The sequence below is a fragment of the Chamaea fasciata genome, unplaced genomic scaffold (assembly GCF_029207755.1).
Source record: "Chamaea fasciata isolate MVZ Bird 193981 ecotype frontalis unplaced genomic scaffold, bChaFas1.0.hap1 SCAF_1014, whole genome shotgun sequence".
NCBI lineage: Eukaryota > Metazoa > Chordata > Aves > Passeriformes > Sylviidae > Chamaea > Chamaea fasciata.
In genome coordinates, this window is record NW_027095099.1 from 1 (window position 1) to 19,597 (window position 19,597).

General features: G+C 61.1%; 1 protein-coding gene across 1 annotated transcript; it reads right to left on the minus strand.

The window, feature by feature from the left end:
- Nucleotides 1-721: 721 nt before the first annotated feature.
- Nucleotides 722-15,564, minus strand: LOC136306129 (zinc finger protein neuro-d4-like; the record flags this gene model as incomplete). Its single annotated transcript, XM_066209468.1, is given in 9 exon segments — nt 722-855; nt 2,765-2,784; nt 2,786-2,891; nt 3,180-3,252; nt 4,585-4,674; nt 6,062-6,198; nt 6,462-6,554; nt 7,208-7,368; nt 15,304-15,564. Coding segments are annotated over 9 exon segments (846 nt in total), but the record flags the coding sequence as incomplete, so codon positions are not given.
- Nucleotides 15,565-19,597: the final 4,033 nt, after the last annotated feature.

Here is a 19,597-nt window from a genome sequence, read left to right on the forward strand (position 1 = left end):
GGATTTGGGTGTATTGGGGTGTTTTGGGGGGATTTTGGGGTGTTTTGGGGTGTTTTGGGGTGTTTTGGGGTGTTTTGGGATATTTTGGGGGGATTTTGGGGTATTTAGAGATGATTTTGGGGTGTTTGGGGGGAATTTGGGGTGTTTTGGGGTGTTTTGGGATGTTTCGGGGTGTTTTGGGATGTTTTGGGGTGTTTTGAGGTGTTTTGGGGTGTTTTGGGGGATTTGGGGTGTTTTGGGATGTTTTGGGGTGTTTTGAGGTGTTTTGGCGTGTTTTGGTCTGATTTTGGGGTGTTTTGGGGTGATTTCGGGTTGTTTTGGGGTGTTTTGGGGGGATTTTGGGAAGGATTTTGGGGTGTTTTGGGGTGTTTTGGGGGATTTGGGGTGTTTTGGGGTGTTTTGGGGTGTTTTGGGGGGATTTCAGGGTGTTTGGGGGTGTTTTGGGCTGATTTGGGGTGTTTTGGGGGATTTGGGGTGTATTGGGGTGTTTTGGGGGGATTTTGGGGTGTTTTGGGTGTTTTGGGGTGTTTTGGGGTGTTTTGGGATGTTTCGGGGTGTTTTGGGGGATTTCGGGGTGTTTTGGGGGATTTCGGGGTGTTTTGGGGTGTTTTGGGGTGTTTTGGGGTGATTTCGGGGTGATTTCGGGGTGTTTTGGGGGGATTTTGGGATGTTTTGGGGTGTTTTGGGGTGTTTCGGGGTGTTTTGGGGGGATTTGGGGTGTATTGGGGTGTTTTTGGGGTGTTTTGGGGTGTTTTGGGGTGTTTTGGGGTGATTTTGGGGTGATTTCGGGGTGTTTTGCGGTACCTGTGTTCCTGCGCTGGTTTTCGGGGACCCAGTTTAACTCTTTGTAAAACTCTGGGGCGGGCGGGGAGGGGGGGGGGGAGAAAAAGGCAGAAAAAGGGGGTGAAGACCCTCCAAAAATCCCCAAAAATCCCCCAAAAAAATCCCCCCAAATCACCCAAAAATCCCCTCAAAAATCCCCCCAAAAATTCCCAAAAAATCCCCCAAAAATCCCCCCCAAAATCCTCCCAAAAATCCTCCCAAAAATCCCCCAAAATTCTCCCCAAAAATCCCCCCAAAATTTCCCCCCAAAATCCCAAAAAATCCCCAAAAATCCCAAAAAAATCCCCCCGAATCCCCCCAAAATCGGGGTGGGGGTCCCAGGCCTTCAGGGTCCCCCCCCCCCCGAACCCCAAAAAGGGGAAGAGACCCCCCAGGACCCCCCAAAAATGGGGCGGGGACCCCCAGGACCCCCCAAAATGGGACAGAGACCCCCCCAAACTGGACAGAGCCCCCCCAAACTGGACAGAGCCCCCCCCAGACTGGACAGAGCCCCCCCCCAAACTGGACAGAGCCCCCCCCCAAACTGGACAGAGCCCCCCAAACTGGGACAGAGCCCCCCCCAAACTGGGACAGAGCCCCCCCCAAACTGGGACAGAGCCCCCCCAAACTGGGACAGAGCCCCCCCCCAAACTGGGACAGAGCCCCCCCCAAACTGGGACAGAGCCCCCCCAGACTGGACAGAGCCCCCCCAAACTGGACAGAGCCCCCCCAAACTGGACAGAGCCCCCCAAACTGGGACAGAGGCCCCCCCCAAACTGGGACAGAGCCCCCCCCAAACTGGGACAGAGCCCCCCAAACTGGGACAGAGCCCCCCCCAAACTGGACAGAGCCCCCCCCCAAACTGGACAGAACCCCCCCAAACTGGACAGAGCCCCCCCAAACTGGGACAGAGCCCCCCCCCAAACTGGGACAGAGCCCCCCCAAACTGGGACAGAGCCCCCCCCAAACTGGGACAGAGCCCCCCCCCAAACTGGACAGAGCCCCCCCAAACTGGGACAGAGCCCCCCCCAAACTGGGACAGAGCCCCCCCAAACTGGGACAGAGCCCCCCCCAGACTGGGACAGAGCCCCCCCCAAACTGGGACAGAGCCCCCCCAAAACTGGACAGGGCTCCCCCCAAACTGGACAGAGCCCCCCCCAAACTGGACAGAGCCCCCCCCCAAACTGGGACAGAGCCCCCCCCCAAACTGGACAGAGCCCCCCCCAAACTGGACAGAGCCCCCCCCAAACTGGGACAGAGCCCCCCCCAAACTGGGACAGAGCCCCCCCCAAACTGGGACAGAGCCCCCCCCAAACTGGACAGAGCCCCCCAAACTGGGACAGAGCCCCCCCCAAACTGGGACAGAGCCCCCCCCAAACTGGACAGAGCCCCCCCAGACTGGACAGAGCCCCCCCAAACTGGACAGAGCCCCCCCCAAACTGGGACAGAGCCCCCCCCAAACTGGACAGAGCCCCCCCAAACTGGACAGAGCCCCCCAAACTGGACAGAGCCCCCCAAACTGGACAGAGCCCCCCCAAACTGGACAGAGCCCCCCCAAACTGGACAGAGCCCCCCCAAACTGGGACAGAGCCCCCCCCAAACTGGACAGAGCCCCCCCCAAACTGGACAGAGCCCCCCCCAAACTGGACAGGGCCCCCCCCAAACTGGGACAGAGCCCCCCCAGACTGGACAGAGCCCCCCCCAAACTGGACAGAGCCCCCCAGACTGGACAGAGCCCCCCCCAGACTGGACAGAGCCCCCCCCAAACTGGGACAGAGCCCCCCAAACTGGACAGAGCCCCCCCGAAACTGGGACAGAGCCCCCCCCAAACTGGGACAGAGCCCCCCCAAACTGGACAGAGCCCCCCCCCAAACTGGACAGAGCCCCCCCCAAACTGGACAGAGCCCCCCCCAGACTGGACAGGCCCCCCAGCCCCGCTCACGCTTGTGGTGGTTCCTGCGGGGGGGGCCCCGCGCCGCCCCCCGGCTCCTCGCCCTCCTCCTCGGCCAGGTGGGTGTGGGTGTAGTGATAGCTCAGCCCGGGGCGGTTCTTGTAGCGCTTCCCGCAGACTGCGGGGTCAGGGGTCAGAGGTCAGGGGTCGTCGGGGGTCACCCGGGGTCAGGGGTCACTCGGGGGTCAGGGGTGTGGGTGCAGTGATAGCTCAGACCAGGGCGGTTCTTGTAGCATTTACCGCAGACTGGGGGGGTCAGAGGTCACCCAGGGGTCACCCAGGGGTCACGGGTCACTCAGGGGTCACCCAGGGGTCACTCAGGGGTCACCCAGGGGGTCACCCAGGGGTCACAGGTCACCCAGGGGTCACCCAGGGGTCACCCAGGGGTCACTCAGGGGTCACTCACTGTCGCACACGTAGGGCTTGTCCCGCTCCTCCAGCACCGCGTCCACCCTCCTCTTCATCACCAGCCCGTACGCCTGCCGGACACACGGACACCGGACCACCGGATGGACACACGGACACCGGACACACGGACACCGGACACCGGATGGACACACGGACACCGGACACCGGACACCGGATGGACACACGGACACCGGACACACGGACACCGGATGGACACATGGACACCGACACACGGACACCGGACACCAGACACCGGATGGACACACGGACACCAGATGGACACACGGACACCGGACACCGGACACACGGACACCGGATGGACAGACAGACACAGACATGTGGACACGAGGACACATGGATGGACAGACAGACACAAGGACACGTAGACGGACACCGGACACACGGATGGACACACGGACACACGGACAGATGGACGGACAGACGGACACCAAACACACGGATGGACGGACGGACGGACACACGGATGGACAGACCGACAGACAGACGGACAGATGGACAGACAGCCACAGGGACACCGGGCACATTGGCGGATGAACACACGGACAGATGGACACACGGACAGACGGATGGACGGCGGTCAGATGGACACGTGGCTGGCTGGCCTCATGTCCTGCTGTCCGTCTGTCCGTCTGTCCCTCTCCCCATCTTCCCCACTGTCCGTCTGTCCACCCCTCTGTCCATCTGTCCATCTGTCCATCTGTCCATCTGTCCATCTGTCCATTGTCCATCCATCGTCCATTTTCCATCCATCCAGTGTCCATCCGTCCAGTGTCCATCTGTCTGTCCATTGTCCATCCATCGTCCATTTTCCATCAATCCAGTGTCCATCCGTCCAGTGTCCATCTGTCCATCTGTCCATTGTCCATCCATCGTCCATTTTCCATCCATCCAGTGTCCATCCGTCCAGTGTCCATCTGTCCGTCCATTGTCCATCCATCGTCCATTTTCCATCCATCCAGTGTCCATCCATCCAGTGTCCATCTGTCCATCTGTCCGTCCATTGTCCATCCATCGTCCATTTTCCATCCATCCAGTGTCCATCCATCCAGTGTCCATCTGTCCATCTGTCCGTCCATCGTCCATCCATCGTCCATTTTCCATCAATCCAGTGTCCATCCATCCAGTGTCCATCTGTCCATCTGTCCATTGTCCATCCATCGTCCATTTTCCATCCATCCAGTGTCCATCCGTCCAGTGTCCATCTGTCCATCTGTCCATTGTCCATCCATCGTCCATTTTCCATCCATCCAGTGTCCATCCGTCCAGTGTCCACCTGTCCATCTGTCCGTCCGTCCCTGTGCCCGTCTGTCCCTCTCCCCACCTGCCCCACAGTCCCTGTGTCCGTCTGTCCATCCCGGTGTCCGGCTGTCCGGCTGTCTCACCTTGCCCTTGGCCTTGTTCTTGCGCCGGGGGGGGTCGTCGTCCAGCTCGTCGCCGTCGGGGTCGTGCGGGAAGTCGGGGGGCGGCGGCTTCTGGGGGGAAAAAGGGCGATTTCGGGAAAAAATCCCACCCGGGGGCCGGACAGGGGGACAGAGGGACAGATGGACAGTGGGTGGACAGACGGACAATGGATGGACAGATGGACAGTGGATGGACAATGGACGGATGGATGGACAGATGGACAATGGATGGACAATGGATGGACAGTGGATGGACAGTGGATGGACAATGGATGGATGGACAATGGATGGACAGTGGATGGACAATGGATGGACCATTGATGGATGGAAAGTTGGTGGACAATGGATGGACAATGGATGGACAGATGGACAATGGATGGATGGACAATGGATGGACAATGGATGGACAATGGATGGACAGTGGATGGACAGTGGATGGACAATGGATGGACCATTGATGGATGGAAAGTTGGTGGACAATGGATGGACAATGGATGGACAGATGGACAATGGATGGACAATGGATGGACAATGGATGGACAGTGGATGGACAGTGGATGGACAGTGGATGGACAATGGATGGACAATGGATGGACAATGGATGGATGGACAGATGGATGGACAGATGGACAATGGATGGACAGATGGACAATGGATGGACAGTGGATGGACAATGGACGGATGGATGGACAGATGGACAATGGATGGACAGTGGATGGACAATGGATGGATGGACAGATGGATGGACAGATGGAGAGTGGATGGACAGATGGACAATGGATGGACAGTGGATGGACAGTGGATGGACAATGGATGGACAATGGATGGACAGTGGATGGACAATGGATGGATGGACAGATGGATGGACAGATGGACAATGGATGGACAGATGGACAATGGATGGACAGTGGATGGACAATGGATGGATGGGTGGACAGTCAGACAGATGGACAGCTGGACACACAAGTGGACGCCTGGACGCGCAGACAGACAAACGGACAGAGGGACACTCGGACACGTGGAGAAATGGACACACAGAGAGATGGACAGCGGGATGGACAGAGGGACGGACAGCAGGATGGACATTCGGACACACGGACGGACGGACTGATGAACACATGGACAGATGGACAGACAGATGGATAGATGGACACACGGACACATGGACACATGGACAGACAGATGGACAGATGGACACATGGACACACGGACAGATGGACACATGGACAGATGGACACACGGACACACGGACAGATGGACACACGGACACACGGGCATACGGACAGACACATGGACACACAGGGGCACACAGAACGACGGACACACGGACGGACAGGCGGACACGCGGACACAGGGACGCACAGACGGACACGCGGACACGCGGGCACAGGGACGCACAGACGGACACGCGGACACACGGACGGGCACACGCGTGTCCGCGTGTCCGTCCGGCACTGACCGTCCCGTCCACGGGCCCCTCCTCGTCCTTGGCGTCCCCTCCCGGCCCCTTCCTGTCGGGGGTCTCCGCGCAGAGCAGCGCCTCCAGCACCGGCCCCTCGGGCACCGCCCCCTCCTTCCGCTGGGGGGCCTCGCAGTCTGGGGTCACACGGGGTCACACGGGGTCAGTGAAGGGTCAGAGGGGGTCAGTGACGGTCAGCAGGGTCACGGAGGGGTCAGCGGGGTCAGTAAGGAGTCAGTGGGGCTCTGGACACTGCGCCGGACACTGCTCCGGCCACCCTCTGTCCACCCTCTGTCCACCCTCTGTCCACTCCTCTGTCCACTCCTCTGTCCACCCTCTGTCCACCCACTGTCCACCCTCTGGCCACCCTCCGGCCACTGTCCGGCGCCTGGTCACTCACACGGCCGCAGTCTCGGGGCCTCCAGGATGTTCAGGCGCCGCTTCTTGCGCCAGCAGCGGGCGGGGTACGAGTAGATCTGACCCGGGGACAGGCCTGGGGACGGGGAGTGACCGCTGAGTGACCGCTGAGTGACCGCTGAGTAACTGCTGAGTGACCGCTGAACCCCCAGAGTGACCACTGAACCCCCAGAGTGACCCTGACCCAGAGTGACCCCACGGGGTACGAGTAGATCTGACCCGGGGACAGGCCTGGGGGTGGGGAGTGACCACTGAGTGACCGCTGAGTGACCGCTGAGTGACCGCTGAGTGACCACTGCACTCCCAGAGTGACCACTGAACCCCCAGAGTGACCCTGACCCAGAGTGACCCCACGGGGTACGAGTAGATCTGACCCGGGGACAGGCCTGGGGACGGGGAGTGACCGCTGAGTGACCGCTGAGTGACCGCTGAGTGACCGCTGAGTGACCACTGAACCCCCAGAGTGACCCTGACCCCAAACAGACCCTGACCCCAAACAGACCCTGACCCCAGAGTGACCCTGACCCTGACTGGGGGTGGGACCTGGTGGTCCTGGGGGGTCTCTGGGGGTCCTGGGGGGATTTGGGGGGTTTCTCCCACCTGTGACCGTCCCTGCCGCCCCCATCCCGGGGGTCTCTCCCCAATCCCGGGGGTCTCTCCCCAATCCCGGGGGTCCCTCCCCACTCCCGGGGGTCCCGGGGGTCCCGGGGCCGGCGCCGGGGCTCTCACCGGGCCGGCGGTGCGCCCGCTCCATCCAGATGTAGGAGTTGCTCTGGGCCACGCCGGTCTGCGCGTCCAGGAAGGGCAGGCGGAGGCTGCGCTCGGCGCACAGCCGCGCGTTGTAGCTGCGGCAGTGCTCCAGCGCCTCGCGGTAGAACTCCTCCCCCAGGCTGCGGGGGGACCCCACCTGAACCCCAAAATCCGCCCCGAGACCACCGAGACCGGCCCCGGAACCGGGGACCCCCGCCCCAAAACCAGAGACCCCCGCCCCGAGACCAGGGACCCCCGCCCCGAAACCAGAGACCCCCGCCCAGGGTGTCCCCGAGGTGTCCAACTCCTCCCCCAGGCTGCGGGGGGACCTGAACCCCAAAATCCGCCCCGAGACCACCGAGACCGGCCCCGGAACCGGGGACCCCCGCCCCGGAACCAGAGACCCCCGCCCCAAAACCAGGGACCCCCGCCCCAAAACCAGGGACCCCCGCCCCGAAACCAGGGACCCCCGCCCCGAGACCAGGGACCCCCGCCCAGGGTGTCCCCGAGGTGTCCAACTCCTCCCCCAGGCTGCGGGGGGACCTGAACCCCAAAATCCGCCCCGAGACCACCGAGACCGGCCCCGGAACCGGAGACCCCCGCCCCAAAACCAGAGACCCCCGCCCCGAGACCAGAGACCCCCGCCCCGAGACCAGAGACCCCCGCCCAGGGTGTCCCCGAGGGTCCCGGGGTGTCCCCGAGGTGTCCAACTCTTTCCCCGGGCTGCGGGGGGACCCCACCTGAACCCCAAAATCCGCCCCGAGACCACCGAGACCGGCCCCGGAACCGGGGACCCCCGCCCCAAAACCAGAGACCCCCGCCCCGAGACCAGGGACCCCCGCCCCAAAACCAGGGACCCCCGCCCCAAAACCAGGGACCCCCGCCCCAAAACCAGGGACCCCCGCCCAACCCGGTCCTGGGTGTTCCAGGGTGTCCCCAGGGTGTCCCCGAGGTGTCCATCTCCTCCCCCAGGCTGCGGGGGGACCTGAACCCCAAAATCCGCCCCGAGACCACCGAGACCGGCCCCGGAACCGGAGACCCCCGCCCCGAAACCGGGGACCCCCGCCCCGAGACCAGGGACCCCCGCCCCAAAACCAGGGACCCCCGCCCCGAGACCAGAGACCCCCGCCCCGAGACCAGGGACCCCCGCCCCGAGACCAGGGACCCCCGCCCCGAAACCAGGGACCCCCGCCCCGAGACCAGGGACCCCCGCCCAGGGTGTCCCCGAGGGTCCCGGGGTGTCCCCGAGGTGTCCAACTCTTTCCCCGGGCTGCGGGGGGACCCCACCTGAACCCCAAAATCCGACCCCGGAACCGGAGACCCCCGCCTCGAAATCAGAGACCTTCCCCGAACCCCAAAACCCACCCGGACCCCCTCCCCTCCGCCCCCAAAAAAAACCCCAAAAATCCACCCGGACCCCCAAAAAACTCCCCAAATCCTCCCGGACCCCCCCAAAAACACCCCCCAAACCTCCCCAGGGACCCCCAAATTCCCCCCCTAAAGGAGGCGGTGTTGGGGGAACCCCCAAATCTGGGGTCCCCAGACCCCAAAATTTGACCCCAAAATCCCCCAGGGACCCCCAAAATCCCCGGACCCCTCAAATCTCCCCAAAATCTCCCCAAACTCCCTCGGGGATCCCCTAAATCCGCCAGGGACCCCCCAAAATCCCCCCAAAATCCCCTCGGGACCCCCAAAATTCCCCCCAAAACTCCCTCGGGACACCCCAAAATTCCCCAAATCAGCCCAGAACACCCCAAAATTCCTTTGAGACGCCCCAAAATTCCCCCCGGGACATCTCAAAATTCCTGGAATCGGGACCTGGATTGGACCCGGGATTGGGGCTGGGATCGAAACCGGGACGGAGACTGGGACTGGGATTGGGACCCGGATTGGGACCGGGATTGGAACCAGAACTGGAACCGGGACCACAACCGGGACCAGGATTGGAACCGGGATTTGGACCGAGAGCAGGACTGGGCTTGGGGCCAAGACTGGGACTGGGAGCGGGATTGGAACCAGGATTGAGACTGGGACTGGGAGCGGGATTGGAACCAGGACTGAGACTGGGACTGGGAGCGGGATCAGAACCGGGACAGGGCTGGGATCAGAACCGGGATCAGATCCGGGATGGGAACTGGAACGGGCATTGGGATCGGGATCAGAACCGGGACCGGGATCAGAACCGGGACCGGGATTGGAACCGGGATTGGGACTGGGACTGGAAGCCGGGACCGGGATCAGAACCAGGACTGAGACTGGGATCAGGACTGGGACCAGGATTGGGAATAGGATGGGGCGGGACCAGGATCAGAATCAGAACCGGGACTGGGACCGGGATTGGGGCCAGGCCAGGACTGGGACTGGGACTGGGACCAGTACCGGGATCACAGGCGGCACCGGGACTGGGACCGGGATTGGGCCCAGGATCAGAACCAGGGTGGGGCTGGGACCAGCACTGGGACCGGGACGGGTTCGGGACCAGGACCGGGATTGGGATAAAACCGGGATTGGGATCAGAACCAGGGCCGGGATTGGGATCAGGGCCGGGATTGGGATCAGGGCCGGGATTGGGATCAGGGCTGGGATTGGGATCAGGGCTGGGATTGGGATCAGAACCAGGGCTGGGATTGGGATCAGAACCGGGATTGGGATCAGAACCAGGGCTGGGATTGGGATCAGAACCGGGATTGGGATCAGGGCCGGGATTGGGATCAGAACCGGGATTGGGATCAGAACCAGGGCTGGGATTGGGATCAGAACCGGGATTGGGATCAGAACCAGGGCCGGGATTGGGATCAGAACCAGGATTGGGATCAGAACCAGGGCTGGGATTGGGATCAGGGCTGGGATTGGGATCAGAACCGGGATTGGGATCAGAACCAGGGCTGGGATTGGGCCTGGGACTGGGACCGGGATTGGGCCCGGGATGGGGTCAGTGCCGGGGTCAGAACTGGGACAGGGTCGGGATCAGAACCGGGATTGGGACTGGAGGGGACGGAGGTTCCGGTACCGGAGGGGAGGGACCCAGCTGGGATTGGGACCGGGATTGGGATTGGGATTGGGACCGGGATTGGGACCAGGATGGGGATCAGAACCAGGACTGGGACCAGGACCAGCACTGGGACTGGGATCAGAACCAGGACCAGGATCGGAACTGGGATCAGGACTGGGACAGGGATTGGGAACAGGATGGGACTGGGACCAGGAGTGGGACCGGGATGGGGTCGGGATCAGAACCGAGATCAAGACTGGGATAGGACCGGGATTGGGATCAGGACCGGGATTGGGACCAGGACTGGGATTGGGATCAGGATTGAGACTGGGACTGGGAGCAGGATCAGAACCGGGACCGGGATTGGAATCAGGATTGGAACCGAGATTGGGACTGGGATTGGAGCCTGGGGCTGGGATCAGAACCGGGATCGGGATCAGAACCGGAATCGGCATCAGAACCGGGATCGGGACTGGGACAGGGATTGGAACCAGGATGGGACTGGGACCAGGAGTGGGACTGGGATGGGGTCGGGATCAGAACTGGGATCAAGACTGGGATAGGACCGGGATTGGGATCAGGACTGGGACGGGGATTGGGATTGGGACTGGGATTGGGAATAGGATGGAGCGGGACCAGGATCGGGATCAGAACCGGGACTGGGATCAGGACCAGGGTGGGGCTGGGGCCGGCATTGGGACAGGGATCCGGACTGGGATTGGGACTGGGATGAGGTTGGGATCAGAACCGGGATTGGGACTGCGACCAAGATTGGGACTGGGATTGGGACTAGGATTGGAACCCGGATTGGACCAAGACCAGGACTGGGACCGAGAGCAGGACTGGGATTAGGACCAAAACTGGGACTGGGACTGGGACTGGGACCGGGATTGGGAATAGGACGGGGCGGGACCAGGATCAGGATCTGAACTGGCATCGGGACCGGGACCAGGACTGGGATGGGGCGGGACCAGGATCGGGATCAGAACCAGGACTGGGATCAGGACCAGGGTGGGGCTGGGGCCGGCATTGGGACAGGGATCCGGACTGGGATTGGGACTGGGATGAGGTTGGGATCAGAACCGGGATTGGGACTGTGACCAAGATTGGGACTGGGATTGGAACCGGGATTGGACCAAGACCAGGACTGGGATTAGGACCAAAACTGGGACTGGGATTGGAACCAGGATTGGGACCGGGATTGGAACCTGGGGCCGCGATGAGAACCATGATCGGGATTGGAACTGGGATCAGAACCGACACTGGGACCGGGACCAGGATTGGGAATAGGATGGGGCAGGACCAGGATCGGAATCAGAAGCGGGATTGGAACCAGGATCAGAACCAGGCTGGGGCTGGGACCGGCACTGCGACCAGGACGGGTTCGGGGCCGGGATTGGGACTGGAATTGGGATCGGAACTGGGACTGGGCCCGGGATTAGGACCGGGATTGGGACCAGGACCAGCACTGGGACTGGGATCAGAACCAGGACCAGGATCGGAACTGGGATCGGGATCAGAACCGGAATCGGGATCAGAACCAGGATTAGGATCAAAACCGGGATCGGGACTGGGACAGGGACCAGGAGTGGGACCGGGATGGGGTCGGGATCAGAACTGGGATCAAGACTGGGATAGGACCGGGATTGGGATCAGGACTGGGACGGGGATTGGGATTGGGACCGGGATTGAGACTGGGACAGGGACCGGGATTGGGAATAGGACGTGGCGGGACCAGGATCAGGATCTGAACTGGCATCAGGACCGGGACCAGGACTGGGATGGGGCGGGACCAGGATCGGGATCAGAAACAGGACTGGGATCAGGACCAGGGTGGGGCTGGGGCCGGCATTGGGACTGGGATCCGGACTGGGAATGGGACTGGGATGGGGTTGGGATCAGAACCGGCATTGGTTCAGGACTGGGATCAGGACTGGGACCAGGACCAGCACTGGGATGGGGATCAGAACCAGGACCGGGATCAGAACCGGGATCGGGACTGGGACAGGGATTGGGAACAGGATGGGACTGGGACCAGCAGTGGGACCGGGATGGGGTCGGGATCAGAACCGGGACCAGGATGAGGTTGGGAATGGGACAGGATCGGGACCAGGATGGGATCGGGATCAGAACCGGGATCAAGACTGGGATAGGACTGGGATGGGGATCAGGACTGGGATTGGGACTGGTACTGGGACCCATTGCCAGTACCGGGACCTCCAGCCCTGCCGGTACCGGGACCCCATTACTGGTACCGGGTCCCTCCCCTCCAGTACCGACACCGCCATCCCTGCCGGGCCCATCCCTGCCGATACCAAGACCTCATTGCCGTCCCGGGGTCTCCATCCCCGTCCCGGGGTCTCCATCCCCGTCCCGGGGTCTCCATCCCTGTACCGGGGTCTCCATCCCCGTCCCGGGGTCTCCATCCCCGTCCCGGGGTCTCCATCCCCGTCCCGGGGTCTCCATCCCTGTACCGGGGTCTCCAGCCCCGTACCGGGGTCTCCATCCCCGTACCGGGGTCTCCATCCCCGTCCCGGGGTCTCCATCCCTGTACCGGGGTCTCCACCCCGTCCCGGGGTCTCCATCCCCGTCCCGGGGTCTCCATCCCCGTCCCGGGGTCTCCATCCCTGTACCGGGGGTGTCCATCCCCGTCCCGGGGTCTCCATCCCCGTCCCGGGGTCTCCATCCCTGTCCCGGGGTCTCCATCCCCGTCCCGGGGTCTCCATCCCCGTCCCGGGGTCTCCATCCCTGTACCGGGGTCTCCACCCCGTCCCGGGGTCTCCATCCCCGTCCCGGGGTCTCCATCCCCGTCCCGGGGTCTCCATCCCTGTACCGGGGGTGTCCATCCCCGTCCCGGGGTCTCCATCCCCGTCCCGGGGTCTCCATCCCTGTCCCGGGGTCTCCATCCCTGTCCCGGGGTCTCCATCCCCGTCCCGGGGTCTCCATCCCCATCCCGGGGTCTCCATCCCGGTACCGGGGTCTCCATCCCTGTACCGGGGTCTCCATCCCCGTCCCGGGGTCTCCATCCCCGTACCGGGGTCTCCATCCCCGTCCCGGGGTCTCCATCCCGGTACCGGGGTCTCCATCCCCGTCCCGGGGTCTCCATCCCCGTCCCGGGGTCTCCATCCCCGCCCGTCCCGGGGTCTCCATCCCCGTCCCGGGGTCTCCATCCCCGTCCCGGGGTCTCCATCCCCGCCCGTCCCGGGGTCTCCATCCCCGTCCCGGGGTCTCCATCCCGGTACCGGGGTCTCCATCCCCGCCCGTCCCGGGGTCTCCATCCCCGTCCCGGGGTCTCCATCCCCGTCCCGGGGTCTCCATCCCCGTCCCGGGGTCTCCATCCCTGTACCGGGGTCTCCATCCCTGTACCGGGGTCTCCATCCCCGTCCCGGGGTCTCCATCCCCGTCCCGGGGTCTCCATCCCCGTCCCGGGGTCTCCATCCCTGTACCGGGGTCTCCATCCCTGTACCGGGGTCTCCATCCCCGTCCCGGGGTCTCCATCCCCGTCCCGGGGTCTCCATCCCCGTCCGGGGTCTCCATCCCCGTCCCGGGGTCTCCATCCCTGTACCGGGGTCTCCATCCCCGTCCCGGGGTCTCCATCCCTGTACCGGGGTCTCCATCCCCGTCCCGGGGTCTCCATCCCTGTACTGGGGTCTCCATCCCGGTACCGGGGTCTCCATCCCCATCCCGGGGTCTCCATCCCTGTCCCGGGGTCTCCATCCCCGTCCCGGGGTCTCCATCCCCGTACCGGGGTCTCCATCCCCGTTCCGGGGTCTCCATCCCGGTACCGGGGTCTCCATCCCCGTCCCGGGGTCTCCATCCCGGTACCGGGGTCTCCATCCCCGTCCCGGGGTCTCCATCCCCGTCCCGGGGTCTCCATCCCCGTCCCGGGGTCTCCATCCCTGTACCGGGGTCTCCATCCCCGTCCCGGGGTCTCCATCCCTGTACTGGGGTCTCCATCCCCGTCCCGGGGTCTCCATCCCCGTTCCGGGGTCTCCATCCCGGTACCGGGGTGTCCATCCCCGTCCCGGGGTCTCCATCCCGGTACCGGGGTCTCCATCCCCGTCCCGGGGTCTCCATCCCCGTACCGGGGTCTCCATCCCCGTCCCGGGGTCTCCATCCCTGTACCGGGGTCTCCATCCCCGCCCGTCCCGGGGGTCTCCATCCCCGTCCCGGGGTCTCCATCCCGGTACCGGGGTCTCCATCCCCGTACCGGGGTCTCCATCCCCGCCCGTCCCGGGGGTCTCCATCCCCGTCCCGGGGTCTCCATCCCGGTACCGGGGTCTCCATCCCCGTCCCGGGGTCTCCATCCCTGTACCGGGGTCTCCATCCCTGTACCGGGGTCTCCATCCCCGTCCCGGGGTCTCCATCCCCGTCCGGGGTCTCCATCCCTGTACCGGGGTCTCCATCCCCGTACCGGGGTCTCCATCCCTGTACCGGGGTCTCCATCCCCGTCCCGGGGTCTCCATCCCCGTCCGGGGTCTCCATCCCCGTCCCGGGGTCTCCATCCCGGTACCGGGGTCTCCATCCCTGTACCGGGGTCTCCATCCCGGTACCGGGGTCTCCATCCCCGTCCCGGGGTCTCCATCCCCGTCCCGGGGTCTCCATCCCTGTACCGGGGTCTCCATCCCTGTACCGGGGTCTCCATCCCTGTACCGGGGTCTCCATCCCCGTCCCGGGGTCTCCATCCCTGTCCCGGGGTCTCCATCCCGGTACCGGGGTCTCCATCCCTGTACCGGGGTCTCCATCGCGGTACCGGGGTCTCCATCCCCGTCCCGGGGTCTCCATCCCGGTACCGGGGTCTCCATCCCTGTACCGGGGTCTCCATCCCCGTCCCGGGGTCTCCATCCCCGTCCCGGGGTCTCCATCCCTGTCCCGGGGTCTCCATCCCGGTACCGGGGTCTCCATCCCCGTCCCGGGGTCTCCATCCCTGTACCGGGGGTCTCCATCCCCGTACCGGGGTCTCCATCCCCGCCCGTCCCGGGGGTCTCCATCCCCGTCCCGGGGGTCTCCATCCCCGCCCGCGCCGTCCCCGCCCTCCCCGGTGCCGCCGGCGGTGCCGGTTCGGGGCTCGCCCCCCACTCACCATTTGAGGGGTTTGTGCAGAGCCGTGGCCATTTTGCGCCGCTCGGGGAGGGGGCGGCGGGGTTCGGCCCCCTCCTCCTCCTCCTCCTCCTCCTCCTCAGCCGCGGAACCCCCGGGGGTCCGCCCCGAACCCGCCGGGACCCCCGGGACCCCCGCCCGCCCCTCCCCCCCCGCTGCCGGTGCCCCCCGGGCCCCGCCGGTGCCGGCCAGGGGGGAGGGGAGGGGAGGGCGACGGGGCCGAGCGCCGGGACTACAACTCCCGGCGTGCCCCGCGCGGCGGCCATTGGGCGAGGGAGGTGTCAATCACCGTCCCGAAGGGGCGGGGCTAAAAGGGCGGGGCTCGCTCCTGTCATCGGCGTGGGGAGGGAGGTGGGGGAGCCCCGAGATCGCCCCCCCCGAAAATGCTCCGAAATCACCCCAAAAACCCCCGAAATCCGGTCCCAAATCCCCCAGGGAGAGATCGCGGGACGGCCGGAACGCGCCGAGATGCCCAGAACCCCCAAATCACCCCAAAAATCCTCCCCAAAAATCCCCCCCAAAATCCCCCAAAATCCCCCCCAAAAATCCCGAAAATCACCCCAAAAATCCCCAAAGATCTCCCCGAAAAGTCCCCCCAAATCTCCCCCCAAATCCCCCCAAAATCCCCCAAAAATCCCGAAAATCACCCCAAAAATCCCCCAAGATCTCCCCCCAAAATCCCCCCAAATCTCCCCAAAAATCCCCCCAAAATCCCCCAAAATCCCCCCAAAAATCCCCCAAGATCTCCCCCAAAAATCCCCCGAAATCCCCCCAAAATCCCCAAAAATCCCCAAAAATCCCCCCCAAAATCCCGAAAATTACCCCAAAAATCCCCCAAATTCCCCCCAAAAATCCCCCAAATCACCCCGAAAAATCCCCAAAATTCCCCCCCAAAATCCCCAAAATCACCCCGAAAAATCGCCAAAATTCCCCCCAAAAATCCCCAAAATCACCCCGAAAAATCCCCAAAATTCCCCCAAATCACCCCGAAAAATCCCCAAAATCTCCACAAAAACCGCCGAAATTTGTCCAAAATCCCCCCAAATCCCCCCAAAATCCCCAGGGCGAGATCCCGGAATGGCCTGAAGGGTCCGAGATGCCCCAAAATCCCCAAAATCCCACCCAAAAATCCCCAAAATCCCACCCAAAAATCCCCAAAATCCCAGGGTGGGATCCCGGAAGGGCCTGAACTCCCCGAGATCCCAAAAATCCCCCCAAAAATCCCCCAAATCCTCAAATCCTCCCCAAAATCTCCCTAAAATTCCCCTCAAAATCTGCCCCTAAATCCCCAAAATTTCCCCCGTTCCCCCCAAATCCCCCCAAATCCCCTCAGAGACCCCCCCAGAAACCCCCGAATTCCCCCGAATCCCCTCAAAGGCCACCGGAAATCCCCAAATTCCCCAAAATTCCCTCAAAATCCTCCCCGAAACTCCCAAATTCCCCCAAATCTCCCCAAAATTTCCTCAAAATCTGCCCCCAAAGTTCCCAAAATCCCCCCAAAATCTCCCCCAAATTCCCCCAAATTCTCCAAAATCCCCCAGAATTCCCCAAATCTCCCCAAATTCCCTCCAAAATTCCTCCCAGATCCTTCAAAATCCCCAAAATTCTCCAAATTCCCCAAAAATTCCCCGCGGCCCCTTTAAGGGGGGGGGGGGGGGCGCTGTTTCCATGGCAACGGCGGGGCTGGGGGGGGGGCGGGGGGGCAACGGCCCCGCCCGGCCCGGGAAAAATGGGGAAAAAACGGGGAAAATGGGAAAAAATGGGATAAAACCGGGAAAAATGGGGGGAAATGGGGAGAAAATGGGTTAAAAAACGGGGGAAATGGGAAAAAATGGGGAAAATGGGATAAAACCGGGAAAAAATAGGGAAAAAATGGGAAAAAAATGGGAAAAAATGGGGGAAAAATCGGGGGAAATGGGAAAAAATGGGATAAAACCGGGAAAAACGGGGAAAAAATGGGGGAAAATGGGGGAAAAATGGGAAAAAATGCGGGGAAATGGGGGAAAAACGGGGGAAGTGGGAAAAAAATGGGATAAAACCGGGAAAAATGGGGAAAAAATGGGAAAAAATGGGGGAAAATGGGGGAAAAAAACGGGGGAAATGGGAAAAAAATGGGATAAAACCGGGAAAAACGGGGAAAAATGGGGGAAAATGGGAAAAAAATGGGGGGAAAATGGGAAAAAATGCGGGGAAATGGGGGAAAAACGGGGGAAATGGGAAAAAATGGGTCAAATGGGATAAAACCGGGAAAAATGGGAAAAAAACCGGGAAGAAATGGGGGGAAATGGGGGGAAAACGGGGAAACTGGGAAAATTGGGAAAAAATTGGGATAAAACCAGGAGAAATGGGGAAAAAATGGGGGGAAATGAGGAAAAATGGGGAAAATGGGGAAAATAACGGGAAAAAGGGGGAAAACGGGGGAAACGGGGGAAAACAGAGAAAAAACGGAAAAATGGGGAAAAGATGGGGAAAAACGGGGATAAATGGGGAAAATGGGGAAAAATGGAAAAAAAAACAGGGAAAAATGGGGCAAAAGGGGAAAATGGGGGAAAACGGGGGAAAATGGGGAAAAACGGAGAAAAAACAGGGGAAAAATGAGGAAAAAATGGGGAGAAAACGGGAAAAATGGAAAAAAACGGGAAAAATGGAAAAAAACGGAAAAAATGGGGGGAAAAGGGGAAAATTAGGAAAAATGGGAAAAAGGAGACAAAACGGGGAAAAACCGGGAAAAACGGGGAAATGGGGGAAAAAACGGAAAAAATGGGGATAAACGGGAAAAATGGGGAAAACCGGGGAAAACCAGGGAAAAACGGGGGGAAAATGGGGAAAAATGAGGGGAAATGGGGAAAATTGGGAAAAAAACAGGGAAAGATGGGGAAAAATGGGGGAAAAATGAGGAAAAAATGAGGAAAGAGGGGAAAATATGGGGAAAAACGGGGGGAAAGGTGGAAAAAATGGGGGGAAATGGGAAAAAAAGAGGGAAAAACGCAGAAAAACGGGGGGACAAATGGGGAAAAATGGGGGAAAAGGGGAAAAATGGGGAAAAAGCTGGAAAATGGGGGAATAGAGGGAAAAAATGAGAGAAAACGGGGGGAAAATATGGGGGGAAATGGGGGAAATGGAGAAATAATGAAAAAAAACCTGAAAAGGACAAAATTTGGGGATCCCCAAACCCCTGACCCCGCTGAGCCCCGCCCCCTCATGAATATGCAAATAGATCAACACCGCCCGACCCAGTGCGGCTCTGTAGCCATTGGCTGGAGGCATCATGAATATGCAAATTAAAAGAGCGACCTGCCCAACACTGCTCCGCATCTATTAACTGCCTCCTCATGAATATGCAAATCAAACCACCAAACCCCGCCCAGCACAGCGCAGCAGCCATTGGCTGGCGCCGCATGAATATGCAAATCAAAGCATTAAACCCCGCCCAGTGCAGCCCTGCACCCATTGGCTGGGAGCTTCATGAATATGCAAATTAACCCCCAATCCTCACCTGCCATAACCCCAGATTCATTGGCTGGTGGCCTCATGAATATGCAAATGAGCCGCACCCCCGTTTGTTCGCCCAACACCCTAAAACGGAGACCCCGCCCCCAAATTAACGCCCCCAAATCAGAATCCCCCCAAAAACCGGGAACAGCCCCCCAAAAATGGAATCCCCAAAAATGGAATCCCCAAAAATGGAATCTCCAAAATCTGAACCCCCAAAAACCGGGAACCGACCCCAAAAATGGAATCCCCAGAAATGGAATTCCCAAAATCTGAACCCCCAAAATCAGAATCCCCCAAAAACCGGGAACAGCCCCCCAAAAATGGAATCCCCAAAAATGGAATCCCCAAAATCTGAACCCCCAAAATCTGAACCCCCAAAAACCGGGAACCGACCCCAAAAATGGAATCCCCAAAAATGGAATCCCCAAAATCTGAAACCCCGAATCAGAATCCCCCAAAACCGGGAACTGACCCCAAAAATGGAATCCCCAGAAATGGAATTCCCAAAATCTGAACCCCCAAAATCTGAACCCCCAAAAACCGGGAACCGACCCCAAAAATGGAATCCCCAAAATCCGAACCCCCAAATCAGAATCCCCCCCAAAAACCCCGACTCCCAAACCAGGAACCCCCAAAATCCTAAACCCCCAGAAAAAGAACCCCCCAAAAATTCCAAACCCCCCAAAAAAATTCCAAAACCCCCCCAAAAATTCCAAAAACCCCCAAAAAATTCCAAAAAAACCCCCAAAAATTCCAAAAACCCCCAAAAATTCCAAAACCCC